Consider the following 26,074-nt stretch of genomic DNA (forward strand, 5'->3'; position numbering starts at 1 on the left):
TACCGGACAGACCGATTGTCATTTGGCCTGATGGCCGTTTTATATTTTTCGTTCACACTCATCAGATAATTTTTATCAAAACCCATTTTTCAGCTTATTTTTAATGTATCTTTACCCTATATTGCTCTAAAATTAGAGAGAATGGATTATCACTGTCTGCCGGACAGACATGTCGTTTAATCGACTAACATGTCCGTCCGACCACCAAAAAATCAAAATTTTTTGAAAACCATCCGGCAAACCGGACAGGCTGTCGGATGGGTGTTCACATTATCAAAACAACATCAGATCAGACCAAATGGCGGCTGGTCTGTCCGGTAAGTTGGTCAATGTGAACCCCCCTATTGAAATATAAAAATTAAAGGCCGACCTGACAGATTGGTGCCCATTTTTGACAAACAAATTTTGACAACGTTCGGAATATATTACCTTATTATGTGTACTGTGCTTATAAACAACAGCAAAAGCTGCGTTCCTTTGGAAATATTTATCTACTTTTTAGTACTTAAAGCCACAGTACACATAAAAAGGTAATATATTCCGAACTGACATTGGTCGCCAGATTGTCAAAACATGACACTTTGGCGACCAATGTCAGCTACCAAATTCTTAATTGTTTAAAATACCGACGAAAAATGCACAAAAACCGATAAACCACGCACACCACTAATTTTTAAACAATCATTTACCATTTTCCGCGATGAAACACGAAGAAAATTTGTTATTTTTCAATTTATAGTATTTTTAAATGACATTTTATAAATTAAAACAAAAACAAATTTCCTGTTTACTGCGATTGAAATATAAAAATTAAAGGCCGACCTGACAGATTGGTGCCCATTTTTGACAAACAAATTTTGACAACGTTCGGAATATATTACCTTATTATGTGTACTGTGCTTAAAGCTGCTTTGAACTACTTTTTCAATAGCTGCGTTCCTCTGGAAATATTTATCTACTTTTTAGTACTTAAAACTACTTTGAACTACTTTGCTATATTGAAAAAGTAGTTCAAAGCAGCTTTAAGTACTAAAAAGTAGATAAATATTTCCAAAGGAACGCAGCTAATATAGCAAAGTAGTTCAAAGTAGTTTTAAGTACTAAAAAGTAGATAAATATTTCCAAAGGAACGCAGCTAAAGAGAGAATTTTGTTGTTCATCGTACTTCTTTCTGAAGATATAAAGAATACAAGCAAGATATACAGAAAACGAGAGAATCAATAGCCCCGTTCCATTGGAGGTGGTAGTTTACTCATGAGTAGATCTAGTACTAGAATTAACACATGATCTTCTACTCGAGGAGATAGGAATGTGTAGTTGTTGTACTAGATTTCTACTCATGAGTAAACTACCACCTCCAATGGAACAGGGCTAATGATTTCCATAATCCACAATACATAATTATAAATAGAGATCAGTGAAGGAAATATACAACCGAAATTTTCATGACGTCACTTGTATTATTAATCGAATGTGAACACCGCCTTACATATCAAAGGCAGGCATATTTGAATGTGTTATCTATGGAAAGCAACAAATACAACATATAACCATAGACAACCAACCACAGAGATCGAAAACTTTCATATAATCAATCTATTGAAACTCCTTAGCGGATTTCATACAAATTATAACAGTTTTCTGGACTAATATTAGCCGTTTTTTACTATCCCACTTGATCTATATAGATCATTAATTAACACGTATCACAACAACTACATGAGATTTTCCTGATGAAAAGCAAGATGATTCGTGATCCTGAAAAAAACCAAGATCTCATGTAGATGTTGTAATACGTGTTAATTAACTCTCTATATAGATCAAGTGGTATAAAAAAATTGGTATATAGAAAGAAATGGGCAATTTTAAAAGTACCACATAAGTGAAGAAAACTGTTATAATTAGTATGAAAACCACTATTCAGTGTATTATAGGCATCAGCGAGAAAAGTGAGACAGAATTGTAGGTGGGTAAATGTTGCAGTACTGTCATTTTTTCTTGAGCTTGTAGATCGCTCCTTCAAGCAAACAAGTCCGACCTCGGTCCGAATCCGCTCCGCATCAGGCGGAACTGAGTCCGACTTCGGCTCAGAAACGGGTCCGAAGGCGGCTCAAATTAGTATGGAAATTATAATCACCGCGGAGCCGATTTTATATGTATTGGTTTTTTCACCAAGATTTCTCCTTCGACTTTGTGTTCATACACAAAAAGTTGCAAATTATGTGAGTGCAACCCCGTTTTTCTCGGTCGGAGGTCGGAGTGTCTTTTCTGAACTCCGTTTTCTTGCTTGAAGGGGCACTCTGAACCAATGTCAGAGCGCTCAAATGAACCTGAGCTAAAAAAGAAATACAGGTTTTCTTTTAAAAGCTCATTTCATACAGAAGCTAATAAAAAAAAAAAACGGCTTAGGGCATTTGGTTAGACGTACATTCTGTCTCTATCTTACTTATTTTTTGATGTTTTCTCTTGAAGTTTTTGATTTGTATTTTAATTATTTTAACTTTGTACTAGGCTTAAAGCCTAATACGCAGCTGAAGCGAAACGAAAGGTTTTGAAGTCTCCTAAGTTAACAGCGAACATGTTAACGCAAAAATACTATCGGGTATTATAAAAATTCAAATAAAAAAATCAAAGAAAAAACATCAGAAAATAAGTTTTAAAGCAAAAACAAAAAAAAAATAAATTTCGTTCAAGATTTCGTTTACGAAATTTTGTATGGAAAATTTCGTTTCGCATCAGCATCGTACTAGGCTTTAAAAAAGAAAATATTTTCTAGTGAACAACCAATGGAAAGTGCGTGTATTGATAAGGGCCAGTTGTACAAATATTTAATCCGTGGATCAGCAACTTTTATCTTCTGAAATCGGTAGCAAGGCTGAAGTTAAGCACTGGTTCAATGTTCATATATGTAGAAATAGCCACATTCACGCTTGAACCGAAGTTGACCCTCAGCTAATCCGCCGAAATCGGTGGGTTAAAGTCCTGAACCAAGGCTGATCCACGTTTGTACAACTGGCACTAAATGAAGCCCTTAAACCAGACGATATCTACCAGCAAGCCTGTGCATCTATAGCAACACCAACAACAGCAACAAAAATTTTAATAAAATGAAAAAATTAATTGTATTTCATATTTTATTTATTATCAAAATTTCGTTTGCCAAAGGAAAATAAAAAAAAAAAAATTTCAGTGAAAAAAAAATAAATAGTATATTTTTTGTTGGAAATTTCACTAATTTTCTATACTCGATGTCAAAATGCCAAACGTCATTCATTCCGTATCGGGTACGACTTCAGCTCCATTTTCTCGGCTCCGCTGTGATTATAATTTCCATACTAATTTGTGCTACCGTGGAGCCCGTTTGCGAAGCTCGGACTCACTTCGGAGCCGATTCGGACCCAGGTCGGACTCGTTTACTTGAAGGGTAATAAAGAGAAAAATATTATGTTTGTACTTACGTTCTTCAGCCTGTGCATTGTGTATGAAAATCCATTACTTCAGCAGCAATAAAAAGAAACGGTAAATGTGGTCAACGAACTGTCAATTCCATATAAAATTTTGACACATTTACCATTTTTCCAGGCTTACCAGGTTTACGCAGATTTTACACCGTTTAATGAATACTCCTATTTTATATTTATATATAATCCGTTTCTATCAGAAATAAATGGTTCCCTTCAAGCAAACAGGTCCGACCTCGGTTCGAATCCGCTCCGCCTAAGGCGGAGCTGAGTCCCACTTCGGATCAGAAACTGGTCCGAAGGCGGCTCAAATTAGTATGGAAATTATAATCACCGCGAAGTCGATTGCATATGTATTGGTGTGGTGAAAATCTCCATTCCGACAAAACGGAGCCGAAGGCGGACCTGAGCCGGAGCAGCGAAAACCTACCAGAAAGAGGAATAAGAAAGGGATGACATTTCGCATTTGCGACCAAAAAAAGAACAAGATTTATTTTTTTTTTCACTGAAACTGTTTTGTTTTTTATTTTATTTTGGCAAACGAAATTTTCACAATAAATACAATATAAAATACAATACATTTTTTTTCATTTTATTTCATTTGATGCTGCTGCTGTTGTTGGTGTTTTTTTAGATACCCAATCGCATGTTTCACCTTCTAGATTTTTCTTCATCATTAGAGATTACATCTACAACACAAGAAGAAACAACATTTTAACCCAAACACTTTGAGCGATATAAAACATACCTTTTTTGTTTTCCATATTGTTTATAATTTAATAAAATTGTTTATAATTAATAAACTAACATTATACAAACAACGACACGAGACACGACGCGACCAAACACTTCAACAAAAAATAACAAAATGACGCTTTGGCTCTTGTTGGCCTTGTCTTTCTTTTCCTTTTCTCATTTTTCACCACGATTCTCGTTCGACTTTGTGTTCATACACAAAAAGTTGCAAGTGTGTGAGTGCAAGCCCGATTTTCGCGGTCTGAGGTCGGAGTTTCTTTGTTGAACTCAGTTTTCTTGCTTGAAGGGTTTGTTCCCAAATCTGTCACGTCAAATAATAATAAAAATACGCGTTTCGCTGGAATACTGAATGCTGAATCTGTAAAGGCTTGGCCACACCGAAGGGTACATGCGGTAGCGGTACGGGTAATTGTATGAATAATATTCCATACCTAAACGTTGTTGTTCCAGTTTGGATTTTTTTTAGAGTACATAAGGTTAACTTAAAAAAAATTAAATCTTTATGTCTAGGCTCAATTGACAAGTTTACCTTTATCTCTGACTTTTTTGTTTAAACACATTTAAAGAGTAGGTACTGTTGGTTTTATTTGAACAATATTTTTTCAAAAACTTTTTCAACTAAGTACATTAATGTCGTTTTCGATTGGAATCACTCAATGATTCACTCATTTTGAAATCCAATACAAAAATTCGAATCGCTTCCACCCAATTCAGAAATTTAATATCTGTATTGGTGAAAAATAAAATAATTTTTTGCTTTTTCACTTGGAGAATAAAAAACTTGCAGCAGGCTTCTGAATGATTCCGGACGCCAATCGAAAACGACACCTTTATAAGTATTAGGTTTGTTCGTTGTGAGCTCTAGGGCACTCTGGGTCGCTCCGAATTCGTTGTCAAGCGTTTTTTGTAGCTCCTTTTTCAACCAAAGTTATTTCCTCTCTGTTCGATGTTCGCTGAAGAAACTAAAGCTCTGAGGTGTTCGATGTAAAATGAAAACCCGAGAAACTCTGATTTTTTTGACAGTTAATTGACATGACTTAGAGTGCCCTGGAGGGGGGGACAACGAACAGACCTATTTTTTTTATTCTCACACACAAACGTAGTTTTTATAATGGAGCAGTTGTCAATTTTTGACTGGGTTTTAGGTTTTCGGGATTTTGTTTTTTCGGGATTTTGGGGTTTCGGGTTTTTGGGTTTTCGGGATTTAGGGTTTTTTGGAAATTAGCTGCTATGATTTAGTGATTTATATATAGAGGCGCCTTTGCAAAAATTATATTGGTTGGTGGAATATTAGGATTGCTTTAGTCTTTCAAAAGAAATTGGGGCGCCTTGTTCTTCAAAGATGAACGAAGATTTTGGACACCATTGTCCTTCCGGAAGCCAAACAAACTAACCCAAAATTGGGGGGCGCCTTCATTCTTCAAAAAGTTTAGGACAAACAATACGAGCGCCGTTGAAAATGTAAAATAGAAAAAAATTGGGACGCCTTGAGAAAGTAAAAATAAATAAAACATCGATTGGAAAGACTTTGTTAGTTCGGGGCGCCTGCGGCGCCCCTCAATTCTTGCGCCCCTGGGCGACGGCCCAGGCTGCCCCTCCCTAAAACCGGCCTTGATAAGTTTTATCACGTTTTCATAATAAATTCGATTCTTAATTTGTGAAAAAATTAAAACAAATATATCTAAATCTTTTCACATGATAAATTATTTATCACAACTGAATATTTTTGGAAAAATTATAAGCAAATAAAAAACACAATCTCAACTATACCCAGATTCGAACCTAGGTCGGTAGAGTAAAAGGCAACTGCCTTGTCCACTAGGCTAGTTGGAATTTGTTTAGTTGGAAAACTTTGTTTTCATATAAGCTGCTAGGATATATTTTTCTCATTTAGTACTTTTTTAGTACACATTTATCACATTGAGTTTGAAAATCGCATAAGGGGTGCCTGTGAAGTGATAAAATGAAAAAAAAAACGCTGTGAAAATCGAAATGATATTATTTTTATCACATTAAAACATGCTTATGAGCTATGAGACTGCTGCTAATGCTAACCGGGATAATCTCGCACTGAAAAAACAGGTCCAAAATGTTCCAAAAAATTCTTAGTAAATAAAACATTTGATCACCAAATTCTCTCAATTAATAAGAAGTCTTTTAAGGAGTTTGAAAATTATATTTAAGTCATATATTTCATTTACTTATTATTTGATTTACACATAAGATCAAATTTGTGCGACCCAGTGCCCTTTAATAGAAATTAAAATTTATAATTTATTTTTTTTTTCAGCCAAGAATCTTTTTTTTTTAAATATGTTATTTTTATGTTTGAAAATAAAAGGGAACTATATATACGTAATTATGGCGGAATTGAATAATAATTTGGGAGCTTAAGTAACGTTCAAAACTGCAATTGTCAAAATGCCTTTTTAGCTTCAATCCGTTATTTAATCTACACTCTTTTTTTTTCAGTATAATAAGCGGAATCCTGTATGTTTAGCTCTTATTTTTGTTTCGTAATTAAAATAGCCTTATTTAAACATTTCTTTTTTTTTATATTAGTCATGGGATCGAATTACGGCATGCGAATACGACGCAAACGTAAACGTTTTGAAGATTGTTGTCTCTAAATGAGTAGAAAAAAGATAAAGACGTATGCCATAATTTGACCCCAAGTCATAAATATTCTAATTGTTATAAAGTTAAATAATATACAATGATTAAACATCTACAGTAACAAACATTGCAATAACCTTGTAATTTGTATTAGTTCTATCAAGACTAAGACTTACAAAAACATCTCATTGTTATTTATAATAGTTTACTTCAACATATAAAACGTGTTCTTAATTTTTAATGTAGAATAAATCTTACCTTACAATCACAACTGATTGATATAGTAAATAACAATTTTTTAATAATAATAATTTATTTATAACTGAAAGTATAGTGCAATTTTTCTATTATAATTTGATTTTTTTATTTATAAATAATTTATTATAAAATAAGTCTTAATATTACATTGCTTAGAAAAACAGTGTAAATTAATTTGTATTTTTAAATTCATAATGTAAAGTACGTAGGACAACTTTTCGGTTATTTTTTTTTTTTTTTTTTTGGTTTGTCAATAAAATTTTTTCATCTTTAACAATGTATAATACAAATAGGAAAAAAATAATTATTTTCATTTGAAAAGAGGAAGTAATGAACAACAAAGTGTATCCCATTGAGGCCATCTATTTTTAAATAAAACGCCATTATTTCTCAGTCGTTATAGCGTTGGTGTTCGACCTAGTATTGTCATTTGTGAAAAATATGGTAAAATTATGGAACACGTTTGATTGAACATTTTCACTTTCAACAAAGCTTAAAATTGCCTCTCGACAAAGAGTACAAACAGCTCAAACTTCCACATTTCTTAGCAAATTTTCCTTTTATTTTGAACTTCTAGTTAAAGTCTAGTTTGATAACACCACAATTTCTTTTTTCTTGCCACTGAATTGTGAATTGACACCGATATGAACCGAACTTAGGAATCCATAATTCGATGAGTATTCAATTCTCACGCTAGAGTTCTAGGTTTTATTCCTATAGGTTCCTTTTTTTTTGAGGTTATTCTTCTTTTTTCAAGCGTTTGTACAGAATGAAAATTTACTTTTTACTTTTTGACAAAAAAATGTAGTGATCTCGGCAACATCCAGTTCTTATTAAAATGAATATCAGATGGCATCAAATAAGTTTTAAAATGTCAAAAACATATCGAAAAACTCTATCCTTACTGTCTTGAAAAATTTGTATGGCACTTTAAGCTGTTTCTTTTGTTGAAAGAATCTATTACATCGTTTTTAATGCATTAGATCAGGCGAAAATTTCAGCCTTGTGTGAAAAAGACAAGATGTATTTTTAACCAAAAAAAAAAATAATTAAGTGTGCTCTCAAATGTAATCTTATGTAAAAAAAAACAATCAAAAAAATTATTTTTTTTTTAAATAAACAAAAATAAAGATGTTGTAAAATCAATTTTCTTCAAAACGGATTAATGAATTTTCTTGAAATTTTTTTTCATACGAATGTGAAACAAATTGCTGTTGACGGAGTTGGTTTAATGTATTTCACTGATATTTTGATAAGTAATAACGCTAGTAAGATCTTGTTCCGCTTGAATCATGCGGCATGATACCATTATCGTATTACAAGGTATTCAATGTATAGAATTCTTCGTGGCATAGCTGTTTTGGCTAGGCAACAACCCAAAGAAAATACATTGAGATTTAAACAACCTAACTCAGTTTGTTGACTTGAGTTTCAAAGGTCGAAGGTCGAGCTGAAAACACTTTAGAGATGTTTCTTACCTCTGACCTTGATAAAACGGCTTCTAAAGTTGACTACAGAAGATTATAAAAAATTTTATTTTTTTTGCATTCATTCTGAAGAAGCGTTCTTTCACTCTGGGACAAAACCACTACGTAAAATTTTCCATGTCCTTTTGTACCTTTTGTACTGGACTTTTTCCGAGTGTATGAAAAAAAGCATTTGTCCAGCTTGCCTCTTAAAAATTACAAATCTCCTCACCCTACCGGTTGCCTTGACATCTCTACTTTCCAAGGTCAAGGAAACGTTGATCAGTTTTCAGCTAAAAGAATGTTTTGAAGAACGGCGAACGGCTCGATAAACTTCCCTCGATATTTCTATGATCCGAACGTCTTAAAACTTGACAATTTCTATCGAAAGTTCAGAATTTTAAATACTTGAAATGAAAGGGAGCGGGGGGGAGGTGATCATTACCCTTGGCCCCTTGTTTACGCTGTTGACAGTAAATAAACATTCATGTCCCTTGAATCTACTCGATCCGCAACCGCATAAAATATCAATCCGTTAACTCCCCGAGATGTCCTATATTACCGATCCACGGAACTACCTTGCTACTGCCAACCGAAATATGTCATTGTTGACATTTATAAAGTCAAATGTCGGTCAAATCTGATTCATCGGTAATAGTCATGATTGTTAATAAGAAACTTTTAAAAAAAGCTTAAGCTTACCGTAAAGATTCGAAATGCATTCTTGAATTGAATGACGAGATTTGACACATTTTTTTATGAAAATAAGCCACCTTTGAGTTAAAACGTTTTTTAAATGTCTAAAAGATTAAGAAGTCTAATAAACTGTTAAAACTGAAATACAATCACGCTCTAAAGTCGATTTTGACAACTGCCAAAATTTCAACTATACGAAATCTGTAATATATTACAACGACGCTTATTCTACTAACGTAAGAACGCCACCATCTGTCTTTTGCTCGCTTTCAGGCATAGCTATGTAGTTTTTTTTTTGTATTTGACAGCAGATCTTTTAATTTAATTAGCTGTTCAAAGCCACAGTGACAGTAGAAATCTTTGAGGATTTCTCAACGTAACGTGACGATATCTTTCGTAAAGCATGATTATGTTTCAGCTTTAAAACTCCGATTTTCTAGAGACCTTGTTTAATAACTAAAAACATCAATCTCTATACTCTGAGTTAAATTAAAAACATCAGATCTTTTTAAATGAACACTACTTTTTTTTTTGTAAATTTAAAAATAAATGGCCTTAATGGGACACCCTTAATAAGCAAACTAAAATATACCTATCTTATCTTTGGTAGTTCTTTTCCGAACGCACTTAAAGCAGTTCATAAATGTATAATAGCATATATACATAGTGTAATGCAATAAGATATTTAGATAAATGATTTATAATACATAGAAAATGATTTATTCTTATGATTATTTTTTACTTTTTTTTTTTTTTTAATAATATATATATACTAAAATTTACATCTATACACATAATATTTTATCTATACATATTTATAATGTACATTGAATTTTTTCTCTCATTTATATCCCCCATTTAAAATTCTTTCAACATTCAAAATAATTTAATGATGTTTATTTTTGGTTTTGTTAGTTGTATTAATTACTATGTTAAAAGAGGAATTTATATATTACACTATTAACATTGATATCAAATCTTAGCATTTTAAGCTTATTAGATTTTAAGTAGCTGTTATAAAAATAGAGCAGTGTAATAACCAGGGTTATTTACCGAATCCAAATTTCCCAAATATTGAATCTTTTGCTTTTGATAACATATCACCTCCGGGAGCAGCAGCAGCCATCACATTTAATTTCGACATAAAACCAGGTCCTTGACCGGCTTGTTGTTGTTGTTGCTGTTGTTGTTGTTGTTGCTGCTGTTGTTGTGGTTGTTGCATTTGTTGCTGTTGTTGTTGTTGTTGTTGTTGTTGCATTTGTTGCTGTTGTTGTTGCTGCTGTTGTTGCTGGTTGCCTCCACCAAATATACTTCCGAGCCCCTGTGGTTGTTGCTGCATTGGCTGTCCCTCATTGGGTGGACCTTTTGGTTTTGTACCAAAAAGACCACCCGTGGCAGCCTGTGTAGCACCAGACAGCAAGCTTGTGGCTCCTGAGAAAAGACCAGTAGGTTGTGATACTGGTGGAGGTTGTTGCTGTTGTTGTTGTTGAGGTTGTTGCTGATATTGTTGATTATTAAAGTCATGTTGCTGCTGTTGTTGAGATGGATATTGTTGCTGTTGTTGTTGTTGTTGTTGTTGATACAGCGTGTTATTACCACCGACGTTCATCCCTCCGGTCCCCAGCATCCCCTGTGAAAATTGATTATTCATTTAGAATTAAAAAGAAAAACTTTCAATTAGTAGACAATTTTCAAAAATAACGTGAATGAAATGAATTTTAAGTTTTTGGATTTTAACAACTGGTTTTGCATAAAGAAAAGTGAAATTACAAAAATGCATGTTTGTTCAACCATGATTTAATTATAACATATGTAAAAGCGAAGCTGCTTAGATTATATATATATATTTTTTTTTTATTAATTGGGTGTGGGGCCTACTGAATAATTCAATTTTTTTAGGGTTTGAATCAACATAATGAGCAAATGTAAAAACCCATTTCTTCAAGCTGGAAAAGATCTGGATAATTCAAGCAAAAATATGGTTTTGTTGGTATATGAACTGAATGTTATTGCAAACGTTATTTTATTACCAGCGTTGCAAAATATTCAGATTTCTAAAGGAATATGTTGTACTTAATGCTATGTGTGTACGATGTGTAAACTAACGCACCCCATGACATTATATTTTGTGCACTCAGTTTAAAAAAGACTATGTTTGGAGTCAGTATCGGTAAAATGAAAAGATTAATGTGGAAATAAAACAACAAAACGGAACATTGAAACAAAAAATTAAAAAACACCTGAACAATTCAAAAATTAAAAATAAGTTTATTACAATCAAGATTCTACAATATATTAAAAAAAAAAAATATATTTAATACTTAACATTAACATAAACATGTAAGCGAAGCAAGAAATTTTTGACAGTAAAACAAAAATATAATATATTTTTTTTTATGTATTTTGAAAAATATGCAATATTGATGTAGTTATAATAATTTAAACACATAAAGCTGTTATTGTATTTATCAATGCTCCAAAAAGCTAAAGAATGTGTATTGATACAATGAAAAATGAAACTTATGTGTATATATGTTTAAAATATTAGAACATTATTAGAAACAAAACATAAAAACAGCGTTTTAAAATCGGTAAAGAAAATATTTTAAATTGTGATTGTAAAATAAAAAAAAAAAAAATTAACTATGTCTATTCAGAAACTGAAAGCATTTTCCAATTCCAAATGATTTTAAATGGTTTAATGGGTAAGTTAGAAAGAGTATTTACCTGCGTTGAGTGATCGGGGGCAGGGTGGCCCGTGTTGTCTAACAGTGTAGGGGAAGCAGGGCGAGCATCTATAGCAACAAATAACATAAAGACTTCACATTTACCACAGCAGACCATTTAAAAAAAATGATTTTTTTTTCTCGAAAATACATTTATTTCTTTTTTTTTTTCAAAAACAAAATCAATAATGCTTGTTTACACTGCGAATTAGTGCAGCATCATTTACAGTGCAAAATAAAAGTTTCAAATAAAAAAATATCATTAAGCGAACACCTGGGTTAAAATTTTTCAAAAAATTTGTGTACAACGTTGATTTACGAGCATTTTAATTATAAATTGTTCTTAACTGAATTGTTGAGTTTGTGTTTTAAATAGTAGTAAAAGAATGTTTATTGTTGTTGAAAATAAATTCTGAAAAATATGTATATTAGGGTGGTTCTTACTGTCATAAAATTTGAGATATGTACAGGTACACTGAGGCAAAAAACATTGTAGAATCGAAGTTAAATTTGGGACCAAATTCCAAAGTTTTTAAAGCAAAGGCGAACAACTTTTATTCCAAATGGTTTCCTTTTAGCAAAATATACTTTATTTCAAAACATTTGTTTTTTAAAAGACACTTTTAAGAAAATAAACAAAAAATGCAAACCCTGGGAATTAAACTTGGTTCTCATTGTAACAACGAATTTACTTTACTATCCAGGCTATCCCTTTTTTGAATATTATTTTCAAAAATTTGCATTTCAACCTTAAAATTAATAAGAATCTTAATATTAACCAAACACATTTCATCTTAGATTTAAATAAAAAATTAAAATTTATTTTCAGACAAAGTATTTATTTGTTCCAAAAATTTGAAACTTGCCATAATTTGGAATTATAGCAGTAGATATTGATTTTAATGTTTGCAGTTTTGTGGCTCTTACACAGACCCTCCCAACTAACAATTTTACTTCCACGAGGTTAAGATTTTTAATTTCTTGCAGCTATTATCTCTACAGGGCTTGCATTTAGTTTGTGAATCGTAAATTCAAACTTTCGAGGCTTAACTTTCGTTAACCGCTTCCTAGAAACCTAGTGCAAGTGGAATCTAAAAATTTCTACAAGCATTAATGTAAACATTTCGTTTAAATTTCAATACGGCCACATGAAATTCCATTGTAGAAGCACAAGAAATAAAAGCCAATAACTGACTTCTTTTAAATGGCTTTGCAAAAGAAATTGTATTAGAACTGCTTACAAAATCTTTATGAATGCTTTGTATTTTTTTTATCCAATTCGAAAATTATTAGACTCAAAAATGACTTAGGTATGTATTTAAGTATGGTAGAAGTACCTACAACTTATACAATTGCCTTAAATGCATTTATTATTATAATTCTATATTACCGAAATTATGTCAATAGTATATGAGTCGTGATATTCATTAAATAAAAAAAAAACATTACGTTGAATTTCAAATAAACCGCATTAAACGGTTTTACCTTTTTAAAAAAATATTCCACAAAATAGATGTGTTATAGTTACTGCATTTTAATATTTGAATTAAAAAATTGTTGAATCATTGTTTTTGATTGAAAATATTACAAAGTATGTTTTATATTACTTTCAAATAATAACGACTTACATAAATGTTTATTTTGTATCTCTGTATGAGAAAAAAAGAAGTTCAATTTCAGGCGCATGCGCGAAAAGCTTTTAGTTTTATATGTTTGCCTTAGCGAAGTTAGGGGAAATTTATTTATATTTGTAGAGATCCTTTAAGTACAAGCAAAACATTGTAAAAAGCATTTAATTTTATAAGTTTGCCTAAGCGAACTAATTTTATTTCTAGAAGCCCTGTGAAAGTGAGTACAAGCTAAATTTTTTAAACTGTCAGGCAAACTCATGAGAATAAGAAATATTTGGATAAGTGCCATTATGGTGACCATTTTTGGTTTTTTTTATTCATTGTTATAAAGAAATAAATAAAAAAGTGAATCTTTTCAAATCGGTAATTGGTTTAAAATAGTGATATTAAAAATGGTTTACTGACCAATTTGGAGTTCATATTCAAGTAAGTAGAGAAGAAAGGAAAACAAGATTTTAATCTTCTCCACTTATTTAAATATAAAATAGTGATGGACATTTTAGATTTTTTATCTAAGTTCAAAACAAAGTTAATTCTCTTATTTTTAAGAAAAAGCCAAAAGCCCAAAAAAATTAAAAATTTTTTTCTGCTTCGGAAAAATGCAAGTTGACGGTATCCGGGTGAAACCTCTAAAGTCTAAAAAAACCGAATTTTTCAGATATTTTTTTCTGCTCCAGATAAATTGTTCTTGAGTAAAAAGTTATTCTCTTTCATCTTCTCAATAATGATAAGATTTGACAATCAGAATATAATATTATTAAGTCTTTATTAAATAATTTTTTACAAGATAAAAAAAATCAGAAAATACCTAACCAAAAATAATAACTTTGAAAAAAAAAACACAAATGGTCACCATATTCTTTAAGATAGTGCAACTCATCAGGAATTAAGTCGAAGCCCTTAGAAAGTTCTGGTTTCAACTACTCCAAATTTGAAACTCTTTTATTATATACCTGAGTAGCTCGATGGGTAAGGTACCGGACTTTCAATCAGGATGTACGAGGTTCAAATCCAGCAAAATGCGTCAAGTAAGTAGAAGTTTTTTTCTTAATATAATTGTGTTTGGAAATTTAATTTCAGAAACAAAACTTGTCTGGATGGAAAACAAAGAAGAAAATGAAAAAATAAAATGTAGGGTAGGTAATAGGTACACAAAAAAAATGAAAAAAAAGTATTTTTTTTTCTTTATTCTATTTGGGATATACCTCGTTTAGACTTTCACAATCCTTCCACAAGTCTGCTCCGAGCTTCTAAATAAAATTAAAAGCCTGTAGCAGTAATACAGATTTTTAAATCTTGAATGTTGCTTGTTTCTATAAGGCATTAAACACATGTTTTGAGTCTCTCTAATCAACTTGCATATGACTCTTCTAAAGCCTATCAAGCTTCTCGGGTGGGCCAAAAGGGCTTCTCTATGGTCGTATACAAGCAATATTTCTAAAATCGAAACAGCTTCGTTAGACCCTTGTGGAAGTAAAATTGTTAGTTGGGCTGAGCGGTACTGCACAGTGAATCGGCTAGTACAAAATTCCAGACCAAGGTGGATTATTTTTTTTTTATTTGAACATTATTTTTTATACTTTAAGTATTTGACTGCCAGCTTTTTAGTGCTCTGATATTTCACATAAGGTGTAAGAATTATATGACCAGTTATGAAGATCTTTCAACAGTTTAGAAATAAATACAAAAGATCAATTCGTTTGGATTAATTGGGTCATTGATGAGAAATTTACATTAATTTTTCAAGTTTTTCTATAGAAAAAAATGTTACGTATACACCACAGTGACCTATTCTTACATAATAAGACCGAGATACTAAATAAAACAAGAGACTAGGTTTTTTTACATTTCTCATAAAAATATTGTAGGTACATTATTTACAAATTTTTAGCCTCTAAAAAGTTAGGAAGCTTTAAATTCAAAATAAAAATGGAACATTTCACGTACGAAGATTTTCTTAACTTGTGAAAAGCTAAAGGTTGGTGTTTACATAAGTGATTTTGAATATTAAGTTGAATATTGTTGTTCAGAAATTGATAAAAGTTTTGTTGCCACAAAAGCTTATCTTACTGATAATTTCTGTTTTACTCAAAAAAAGTGAGAAAAAAATATTTTTAACAGATTTTAAATTGAAATGTTTAAATATTTTTAATTTTTAGTTCATGCTTCTTATTAAATCCTTCTAAGAAGAAAATAGTAAAAAAAATCAATCAAATCCATCCATTAATTTCGATCCACTGTGCGTCGCTCAGCCGCTTATCTCAATTATTCTACTTTGACTGAAGTCCTGAGCAGCGAACTACATTATATTCTAAACTAACACGAATATTCAATTTCGTGTTGTTAATTATTATTTCTTGTGAATTAATTATTATTCATTAATAAGTTAAAAACAAAAATTGACACCGACAGGAATAGAAAACGTGTTGCTCGAATACTCATCGAATTTTTAGCATTTGGAGAGTATTGGAAGTTGCTGCTCGCGACTGCCGCTCAGAAAAATGGGTCAACTCGTCCCATAAGAATCCATCGCTGGAGGAGGATAAGAATTAATGAATAGCCTTTTCACATCGAATCAAACCGGGTTTTCGAAAAAAAAAAACTACAAAAACCACAAGTTTTCCCATATTTCTTTGTTAAGCTGCATGTTTCTCTACACAGAGAAAAATTGACCACCTAAAGACTTATATTAAAATCAACGATTAATAAGTTTTTTTTTTATTATTTTCATGGAAATAAGGTCTTAAAATTTTTGTAAAAATTTCATAATTTTTTTAAACTTGGCACTATATTTAAAATTGTGACCAATATTTCTATAGTGAGTTGGTTCAGGTGATAAGTTGTGTGACTCCAAAGTTGAAGTCTTCAGTTCGATATAACCTTTTGACAAAACATGCTTTTTTGGTGTGGTGTAAAAAGCATATTAGAGACTTGAAATTTGGGGAAATTTTTTTTAAATTTATTTTCAATCACATAAACATCTGGGAGCATACAAATTCCAAAAATTTTCAAAATAGGAACCACCCTAATATATTTATACAACACAAAAGATACTTTTTAAATTGTGTAGATATATTTAAACAACTAGGCTTAGTTCATAATTCTTACATTCATATCGCTCTTAAAATAGAACAAAGTCCTAAATATATCAAATAACTCGATTGAAGAAACAATTTCCTCTTTTTATGTATAAAATGATCATAATTGTTAAGATTGATTTGATTTAAACTCTGTGTAAAGTGTTTTTCGTAATACAAGAAATCAAGTTTTGTTTCAGATAGGATGTTGTTTTATTAAATGAGCGATATACTCGTATAATATAAATAAATTATTGTGCTGATTATAATATCAAAATATCTGACCACCATTAAAGTGCCTTGCCTATTTTATTTTTCTATTATTCTATTTCACAATCAGTTCAGTTAAGGTTAATGTATAAAAATGTATATAGAAATAGAGAAGCGATGTCTATTTTAATGTGCATAGTCAAATAACGAAATAAAATAAAATTTTTCGGTAGACGAGATTTCTGTTAATTGTAATGGAATATGTTTAAACTAATCTCCTTATTATAAGTTGTTATGGGGTTTTGGATAGTAGTATGTTTATCAAGAAAGCTTATTTCATGAGATTTATGTACATAGTACACAACACACGTAAATATTAATAATATGTATATTTGTGAAAATTGTGTGTAATTTTTTTTAAATTTAAAAATACATAAATTCTCTGAACTACGGAACACAAATAGTTCAGTCAGTGAGGAGTCAAATAGAAGGGATCTGAAAAAAGTTGTGACGTCAACTAAGTTTGGATGCAATATCTCGACATGGACTTGTCGCACACAAACTTTCCAAGGACCTTTCTAATTTAAAATATATTATTTTCATATAGGAGTTCAAATTTCAGAGTGAGAGCACCGCAAAGTATCTCATTTGCAGTTAGGGTAGAGTTGCCTATTTTCGGCCGTCTCCTGTTTCCGGCCACCTTTCGGAAAATCTGCTCTTATGCTGTTCTCTTATTATGTTAGAATAGCATACTCGTACGAGTGAAAATTTGAAATCACTAGTTATCACGATTTTCCGAAAGGTGGCCGGTAACTTGAGACGGCCGCAAAAAGGCAACTCTAACCTATTTCCTACATAACACTTGCAGTTATTGAAAACATCAAAAATACAATTTGCACATGGCGCTGTAACTCTGAGAGCATAGGCCCACAATAAAATTATAGATAATAATATTTTCAATAAGAAGGTTACTTGCTAATTTTCTGTGTGATAAGTCGTGCTCGAGATATTGAAACTTACTCGTTTTGAAATGGCGGACACTCAACAATGTCAAAATAGGTCCCTCTTCAATAATGCATCCAAACTTAGTTGACGTCACAACTCTTTTCAGATCTCTCCCCATTGGCTCAACTAAAATGACAACAAATGGTTCGAGTTTCTTGATACGTGGATACACAAATTTGTTGAATATTGATAGAAAAATCCTAATGCCGACAGCTTTACCAAGAAAAAACACTTATTAACTTGAAAAAAATCTTAGAGGAAAGAAAGTCACGTATATAATAGTGTGGACTGTGGAGTGGAGTCAAAATATGAAAATAGATATCACAAAATCATGTTATCCCATTTGGATTGGTTCAAAAACCGACAAACATTCAATAGGTGTTATATTGGTTCTAAGTATATTTATTGAACATTTTCTATATACAATTTGTCTTAAGATAATTTGTGGGCACAGAGGGGGCCATTTATCAATCTGAGGTGTGGATTAGGGTTTAGGTAACGACTAGCCACGGTGGGAAGCTAACTTCGTTTGAGGGTATTAGGAAACTGCTTCTCAATTATCGTTCCTGAATAGTCATCCTTCTCATAAGGAGGTTAGAGTGGTTGTTGGTGTTAGTTTCATTGTTGATTGCACAAGAAACTGGTCCAGTGATGTTTTACGTCTATTCGTAGGTTGGTTTGTTTGATTGTTTTCTTGAGTAAGGGATACAATTTATGGAACACAAAGTTGACCTTCTTTAGCGGGTTGAATTAAAAAAAAAAAACTTATTAAAAATGACTCCAAGGTACATCACGTTACTTTTGGCAGCCATAACTGATCCGTCTGATATCGAAAGGAACAGACCACTGAAGGTTATAGGTCTCCTTCAGCAGACAAGTCTCCAAGCTAGAAGTCGAAAAGTCTGGTGATGTAGGATTTGGATCCAGCGCTTTTAATGAGACATAAGTTACCAAATAGTTCGCTTAGTTGCCTCAGGTTGATGGAACATCATTAGGCTATAAATAAATGATCCAATTTTCGTTCCCTTGAGCAACTTTGATTTTTATAGATTCAAATTAAGGAGATGGAAAGGAAAATATAATTGTTCGAGTAAAAATGAAATTCCACCTATTATTTGATGGAGCCTTAAAAAGTACGAAGTTGGAACTCCATTTGACTTCTTTCCGCAATTTCTTTAGTGAAGATTCAACAAATGAAGGCTGACCATTGGATCATTTGACATATTAGTGTCATCAAACTGCACTGTTTGCATGAAAAAATACGCTGGGTAGATGAATTGACTTCCTCAAAAACCGACGGGTCTGTAGACGAGCTGTGTGTAAATTTTCCTTCAAAGTAGTTTTTTAATGCTTCCAGTCCTCGTTTGATGGCTTGCTTGATGAGTGATAGGGTTCCGGAACATGATATTGACACACTGTAGTTCACTTCATCCTGTCTGGTATTCACTGGTATTTAGAGTAGTTCCAGCTCTACCCATGACCGTTAGCAAGTAAGTGCTCAAAATTCTTTAAACTTCGTTGGTGTGTCTAGCATCCTTTGGGCTGGAACTTTCTTTCGTAAGTTATTTCATTTAAGCTTCCGAGAAGTCTCAATTGGAATGAAACGTTTAAAAAACATCTAGTAGGTACTGATACGAAATTGCATGATTCAATAAAATCCTTATCGAAAAATTTCGTTCTGCGGTACATAATTGCAGGGAACATTAATTGGGTGCAAAAAAATGACATTTGAGTACTTTCTTGTTTGTTATTGTTATTTATTTATCATTGAATTTCTTTCTGAGATTTGTGGTTGCTTTTATTTTATTGTTTTTGTTTTGCAATTTGTGATGAAATGATATTTTAAGCATTTCGTTGTCCTGGTGGAGCATTTTAAATTAAAAATCGTCAAGCAAATTTGGTATTTGCTATCTACTATTGATTCCTGTTCAAGCCATACACATAAGTTTAATTTTATTCGATGCCGGTTTTTTTTTGGCATTCTCCTTTTTATTATATAAAACTTTAGAAACCTTTGATAACTTTTACCTAATCATTTTGCTGGTTAAAGTATATTGGCGAAAGGAATTTAAATTGAAAGTAAGTGATGATATAAAAACAAGGTTTTTTTTTTAAAATAGTCATAAATAAACTTTTGTATAAGTTTAAACGGACTATGAGTTGATTTCGAGGAAATTCGAGTTCGAATTATCTTTTGAAAAAATTACAATTCGACAATATGGAGAAAACTTGGATTGACTTTATTGACCGAGAGCCAGCGACCTTAAGTTTGTAGGTCTTTGCTCAGTAATTAAGGTCATACAACTTTAAAGCCTTCCATGAGTTGTATAAGGACCTCCTAGTATGCGAACCGTAAGTGTGTCAAACATGTGTAAAAATTGTCTTAAATGTGTACAAAAATTGCAATGTGTACAAAAGTCAAGTGTTTGCTTAATGTTTAATCATATGCCATATGCCAAAGCCTGATCAACCGAGGCAACAGCCCAGCGCGAACACGACATAACTAAACGATATCTTTTTTTAAAGCTAAAGATTTATACAACTGTCTGATTTTTAATAAATGTTTTTTTTTTTTTTTAGTTTTTGAAAACAGACTATTTTCTTTTATTGATTTTTTTCATATATTTTTGAAAATTGTTCACTAAATAACATTTATTAAAACACAGTATTATGTAATATAAATCTCTAGCTTTAAAAAAAGTTATCGTTTAGTTTATCATAGTTTACATGTTGATGTTCCGTTCGACCGTTTTACCCGACTACGACAAAGCCAAAAGGAGTGTTTGTATTTGAACAGTATGTAGGAATGTTTGCTCCTCTGTTGAAGATCTACTTATCGTAATTTCTGAACTACAAGGGTGAAGCAATAAGTTCGCGGAATGAAGGTGCCAATGAGGGATTGTTTTTTTTTTACCTCATTTTTATTTGGACATTCATTGTAGAAAATTATAGGTTTGAACCGATTGGTGAGTTATTGAGCTTTCGTTAAGTTTGGAGAGACAAAATTAATTTATGGATACAAAATGTTTTCTAACTGCGATTAAAGTTTTGATTAGCTTTGCCAGAGCCGGCTATTTAGGTTCCTTGAAAATTTCAATAGCTCCTTAAAATTTGATTTTGGATTTATCAAAATTTTACTCTTTAAATTTTAAACTTGGTGATTTAAGGCTCCTTTTTTTGAAATTGGCTATTTTTGGCTCCAAGATTTTTTAAATTCGGCTCCTTGCCTTTTAAATATGCTGGCAACACTGGTTTTGATTAGACACGGGCAAAACATCGCAGATTATTTTAAAGTGATGTTAAAGTTAATTGGTTTAAATAAGGCAGTCAATTGAAGATCATTATAATAAAATGATTATTTGCAAATAAATATTTGCGCATAAATCATGGTTGCAAGTTTTTGGGATACAGAACGGATTTCACTAATCGATTATAAAGAATAGGGTATCAATGTAACCGATGGATAATACACAACCATTTTTGCATAAATAGAAAAGAAGCCATCAGTGAAGAGAAAAGTGGACAAAAGGGGATCTGGTTTTGCAAGACTAGGCTTTAATAATTCTAAAGAGCCTTTTTTTACGACTGCCAACGACCCAACTGTAATAGACATGAGCTCTCATGGACTTATATCGTCCAAACAAATTGCTCCATGTTTCTAAAAACCTGAGGATAAGGAATAGTAACAACAAACACAATGCGCGCACAGGTTTTTGTCACAATTCACATTTTTGTTTTATACCACACAAAAATATCCACATGCACACTTCGTTTATCACATTTTTATTAAGTGAAAACTAAATTAATTCTTCCATCCCTCTTGCGTCTATGTTGTTTTCATTCTATTCTGAGAAATTTATAGATGATTTGCGGTTCAGAGCGCACGGCATAATGCTTAACGAAAGTTAACGAATCACACATAATGCTCATAATGGCTACTGCTATAAGAATTGTGTGGATACGCTAACTCGCTCATGCCATTTTGACATTCGGCTTTATCAAAACTTCCATTCGTATCGGAAATTTGCTACGATTTCGTAAAATAAAATTTCATACAAATCGTCGGATCGATCGGATTTTGTGATTGTTTTTTTCGGAAATCGTAGAAAATTTCCGATACGAATGAAATTACCCTTCAAGCAAGAAAACGGAGTTCAAAAAAGACACTCCGACAGAGAAAAACGGGATTGCACTCACACACCAGTAACTTTTTGTGTATGAACACAAAGTCGAAGGAGAAATCGTGGTGAAAAAACCAATACATATAAAATCGGCTCCGCGGTGATTATAATTTCCATACTAATTTGAGCCGCCTTCGGACCCGTTTCTGAGCCGAAGTGGGACTCAGCTCCGCCTGAGGCGGAGGGGATTCGGATCGAGGTGGGACTGGTTTGCTTGAAGGGTAGTGATAAGGCCGATTAGCTCATGCCAATTATAGTTGGGCCCTTACAGGCATGTGGTAGTCGGTAGAACAACAATTTTTTTCGCGGTATTTATGAAATTTTTTATCAATGTTAAAAATAAATTAGCATTATTAGAAGGGAAAACATTGCAAATTCACCCCCCCTCCCCCATCTCTGGAATTCCGCGAACTTTTGGCCAACCCTCGTACTTGTCGCAGAAATTTTCATATTTCTGTTAAGTGTTAAGCACTCCGAAAAACATAAAGTAAGTTATTGAAAATAATTACACCAAAACTTCAGACTCTAAATTTGTATCCCAGATTTTGAAAAATTTTTACAAATCTATGAACTTCAGTGTCAAGAAAGACAGTACCTATTGTTATTTAGACTTAAATTGCTTTGACATCTGACCCCTTATTTTTACAACTGTTGTTTCTTTTGTTGTTTGCCTTGATTATATGTTTTGTAAGTCAACTATTACCCGGTGATGCATGAGGCTTGACCCTCTTTTCAAATTTTCTTTTTAAAATCAGTCATCCTGTAACTCTTTTTTCTTGACTCAAATTTGACATTTCTCTTATGCTTTTGATTTCGTAAATCTGAAATGCACACAAAGTATCCATGTGAAATTCACAACCAACGAAAAGAAATAAAACGAAACTAAAAAAAGGAAGAAGAGCAAAAAGAGACGTCAAAAAGAATCTCAGAACTTCGATCCGTGACTCTCCGGTCGGATAATTTTTTATTTCATCCTCTTGCACTCATTATGTTCGAAAAGAGTCACATCTCTTGCTTCTCCGTGTAATAGCTGCCTAAGAAATAAATAAGCACAGGATATGGATTATGTTGTCGACGGATATAAGACCTACAGTTAGTAATTGTAATTGGGGCTTAGATGGGACATGCTTTGGAAAAAACTTTTTTTTTTTTTAGAAAATTTTGCACTTTGGAAAACTGTTTATATGAATGTGCCGTTTTTAGGAATGGCCGCAAGTGTATGTATTTATACTGATACCTGTACAATACAAAGTGCATTAAATGAATTTTAATTTGCTATATTGCTGTGTACATATGCATTTGAAAATTATGCTTTTGTACTGGCAACTTATTTTCAAGGATAAACTATCTGTCGAGTAGAATCGCTGAGTTCTTAAAATAAGAGCACATTTAAAAAGTAAAAATTTTGCAACACAAAAACGTAAGAATTTTTTTTTTTAAGAAAAGGCATAACACAGAAAGTAAAGTATAAAACAATAAATCAAACCTTTTCTAAGGGGGCCGCCCCGTTGATTTGGATCAGACATATTTATTTCTCGAGGGGGTGGTGGTGGTCCCCTTGCTCCTGGTCCTTGTCCCTTCGCTCTGTTGTTTAGATTTCTTTGTGCCATATTTGTTCCACTGGTAGCCATTTGACTATTATACTGATCAGGCGCCTCTGCTAAGAAATTGGAAGGTACCAAACCTCGTAAGCCATCTAGTTCTCCCATGAAAAATCCATCTTCATCCATTTCTCCATATACAAGTATAAGTTCGCCCGTCTTAAAACTTAATTCCACTTGCTATGGAAATTGAAAAAAAAAATGAAAGAAAATATTTTGAACTTACTATAATTTAACTATTAAACTATGTTTCATTTAAGTAAAAAAAAGAAGACATTTTTAGTCGCCAGGCTGCCAGACAGGTTTTTCATTTGTCCATCGGCCATGAGATCTTAATCTTATTGTAAAAAAATTTTAAAAGAAACTTACCTCAGCATCAACATTTGGGCTTAGTTCTTGTGGATCATAGTCGTATAATGCAACCATTCTTTTAACAGGTGTATTCGCGTAAATATCGCCCCATCGATCTCTGCTCACATTTCGCATGCTTTGCTGTGTAGTAGTTGTTATTGGGGCAATAGTTGGCCCTGAACCAGATGCTCCCATATTTGTTTGGGTTTCATCTACTTCTGTAACCATATTATGTGGCACATATCCTCGTCTACCTCGGAGTTCGCCCCAGTAGAACCCATCACCATCCTTATCTCCATATACCTGAAAATAAAACAGTATTTTGAAACTGTAGAAGGGGTATTTCACATGAGAAGAAGTGCCAGGTCAAGTAAGAAAACCATTTTTAATTATTTTTTTGCACGCTGAACTGTAGTCTAGGCCTTAGTATCCTAAAAGCTATCTAATTTAAAACGCTAATGTATAACGACCACCTCCGATTTTTAATCACATTAAACTTACCCTAATTGTATCTCCTTCTCTAAATGGAAGCTCTTCATCACATCCGTCTGGATTGGGGCTCATTGTGCTGGGATCATAGTCAAACATTGCAATAAAATAGCGTGCCTTTTTCTGTTGTTGTTGTTGCTGTTGTTGTTGATGCAATAGTTGTTGTTGTTGCTGATGTTGTTGTTGTTGCTGTTGTTGTTGCTGCTGTTGTTGGTGTTGTTGCTGTTGTTGGTGTTGTTGCTGTTGTTGTTGTTGTTGCTGCTGTTGTTGCATCTGCTGGTTTTGCATTTGTTGTTGCTGGCCGTTAAGTTGCGGACGTGGACCCCCAAGTTGTGGCATGAAGCGATTATTATTTATACCCTGTTGATTGTTATACTGTTGAGCTTGCTGTGGCACAGGTACATTTGGACGAATTTGGGCTTGGTTCCGATTTGCTTGGTTTTGTTGATATCCCTTTTTGAAAAAAATATAATCGATTAAAACAATTTATGAACGACTTGATATTGTGAAATTAAATTAAAATGGTTCCCGGTTTTAAATATCTATCAAGATGTGAGTGCAAAATGTACCTTTTGTAATTTCTTATGTTTGTTTTTGGATTGCTCTAAAACAACTTTAAGAAATTGATTAGTTTATTCACCTTTTCCAAAGCTTAACAAAAGGTGATTTTTCAGGCGTTTGGGTTTTGAAGGCCCAGTTGTTAATAGTTCACGCGTTTCAAACATTCCCAGAAAGTATATTGCAATTTCACCAGGGAAAAAACTGCAGTCTGGTGACTCGCCAATTGTGGAATTTTCAGTAATTAGGCTGCAGATAAATAATATCAACAGCAACACCCTTAAAAAATCACCCTTTACTTAACCTAAGGTGATTTTATTTGCACTCACAGCTTCTCTGCATTCAATTTTTCTAATGACATTTTTATTAATAGCTTTTAAGATCAACTTACATGCCTCTTCTAATTCAATGAGAAATTCTATTTTATCATGAAACAAAAAATTGATACAGATTTTTTTAAGCTAGCGAGCTAATTTCAACCTTTTTGATTTATTTATCGCTGATAGCGATCTAGTATAGCATGCTATGACTACAGGTATAGAATTGTTATAGATTTTGTATGGGTTTTATTTTTAACTAATTTCAAGCTTTTAAGTATTTGGCCGTACCGAGTTTAAAAATTTTCACGGATTCAATTTTTAAATTATAAACGGTATACCACCTTTTGCCAATCATTGTATCTACTCTCATATTGTTGAAATAACTTCCAAGAGTAGGAAGTTGTTTTTGAACTACACATGGTAAGCGTCGGATATGGAAGAATTTACTGTGGAGTGATGATGAACCCAGCTAACGAAACAAGGACAATGAATTTTTGAATCTGCACGTAAAATGTTAACTCCCTAGACCATAGATGAACCGTGGCCGAAAAATAAGCGAGGCCCTTCACTAAAAGGAAGACATATTTTCAGGCTAAAAGACTTGCTGCGGGAAAACCACATTTAGCACCCCCAAATGCTATTTATTTTTTTTTTTCATCTGCCTGGTTCAAT

At 32.5% G+C, this 26,074-nt stretch overlaps 2 protein-coding genes across 2 annotated transcripts in view; both read right to left on the reverse strand.

Moving 5' to 3' along the window:
* LOC129916353 (NAD-dependent protein deacetylase Sirt7) overlaps nt 1-839 on the reverse strand; it is a 131,027-nt gene extending 130,188 nt beyond the window's left edge. The window contains exon 1 of the mRNA XM_055996227.1: nt 690-839. The gene's annotated coding sequence lies outside the window, so the exon portion shown is untranslated. The remainder of the gene's footprint in view (nt 1-689) is intronic.
* Nucleotides 840-6,393: 5,554 nt separating this feature from the next.
* LOC129913549 (uncharacterized) overlaps nt 6,394-26,074 on the reverse strand; it is a 52,675-nt gene continuing 32,994 nt past the window's right edge. The window contains exons 16-20 of the mRNA XM_055992284.1: nt 24,537-24,977; nt 24,054-24,338; nt 23,570-23,864; nt 11,981-12,048; nt 6,394-10,883 (exon numbers count right to left, since the gene is read on the reverse strand). Coding sequence (XP_055848259.1) covers nt 10,299-10,883; nt 11,981-12,048; nt 23,570-23,864; nt 24,054-24,338; nt 24,537-24,977 — 1,674 coding nt within the window. The 3' untranslated portion in view covers nt 6,394-10,298. The remainder of the gene's footprint in view (nt 10,884-11,980; nt 12,049-23,569; nt 23,865-24,053; nt 24,339-24,536; nt 24,978-26,074) is intronic.

The sequence above is a fragment of the Episyrphus balteatus genome, chromosome 3 (assembly GCF_945859705.1).
Source record: "Episyrphus balteatus chromosome 3, idEpiBalt1.1, whole genome shotgun sequence".
NCBI lineage: Eukaryota > Metazoa > Arthropoda > Insecta > Diptera > Syrphidae > Episyrphus > Episyrphus balteatus.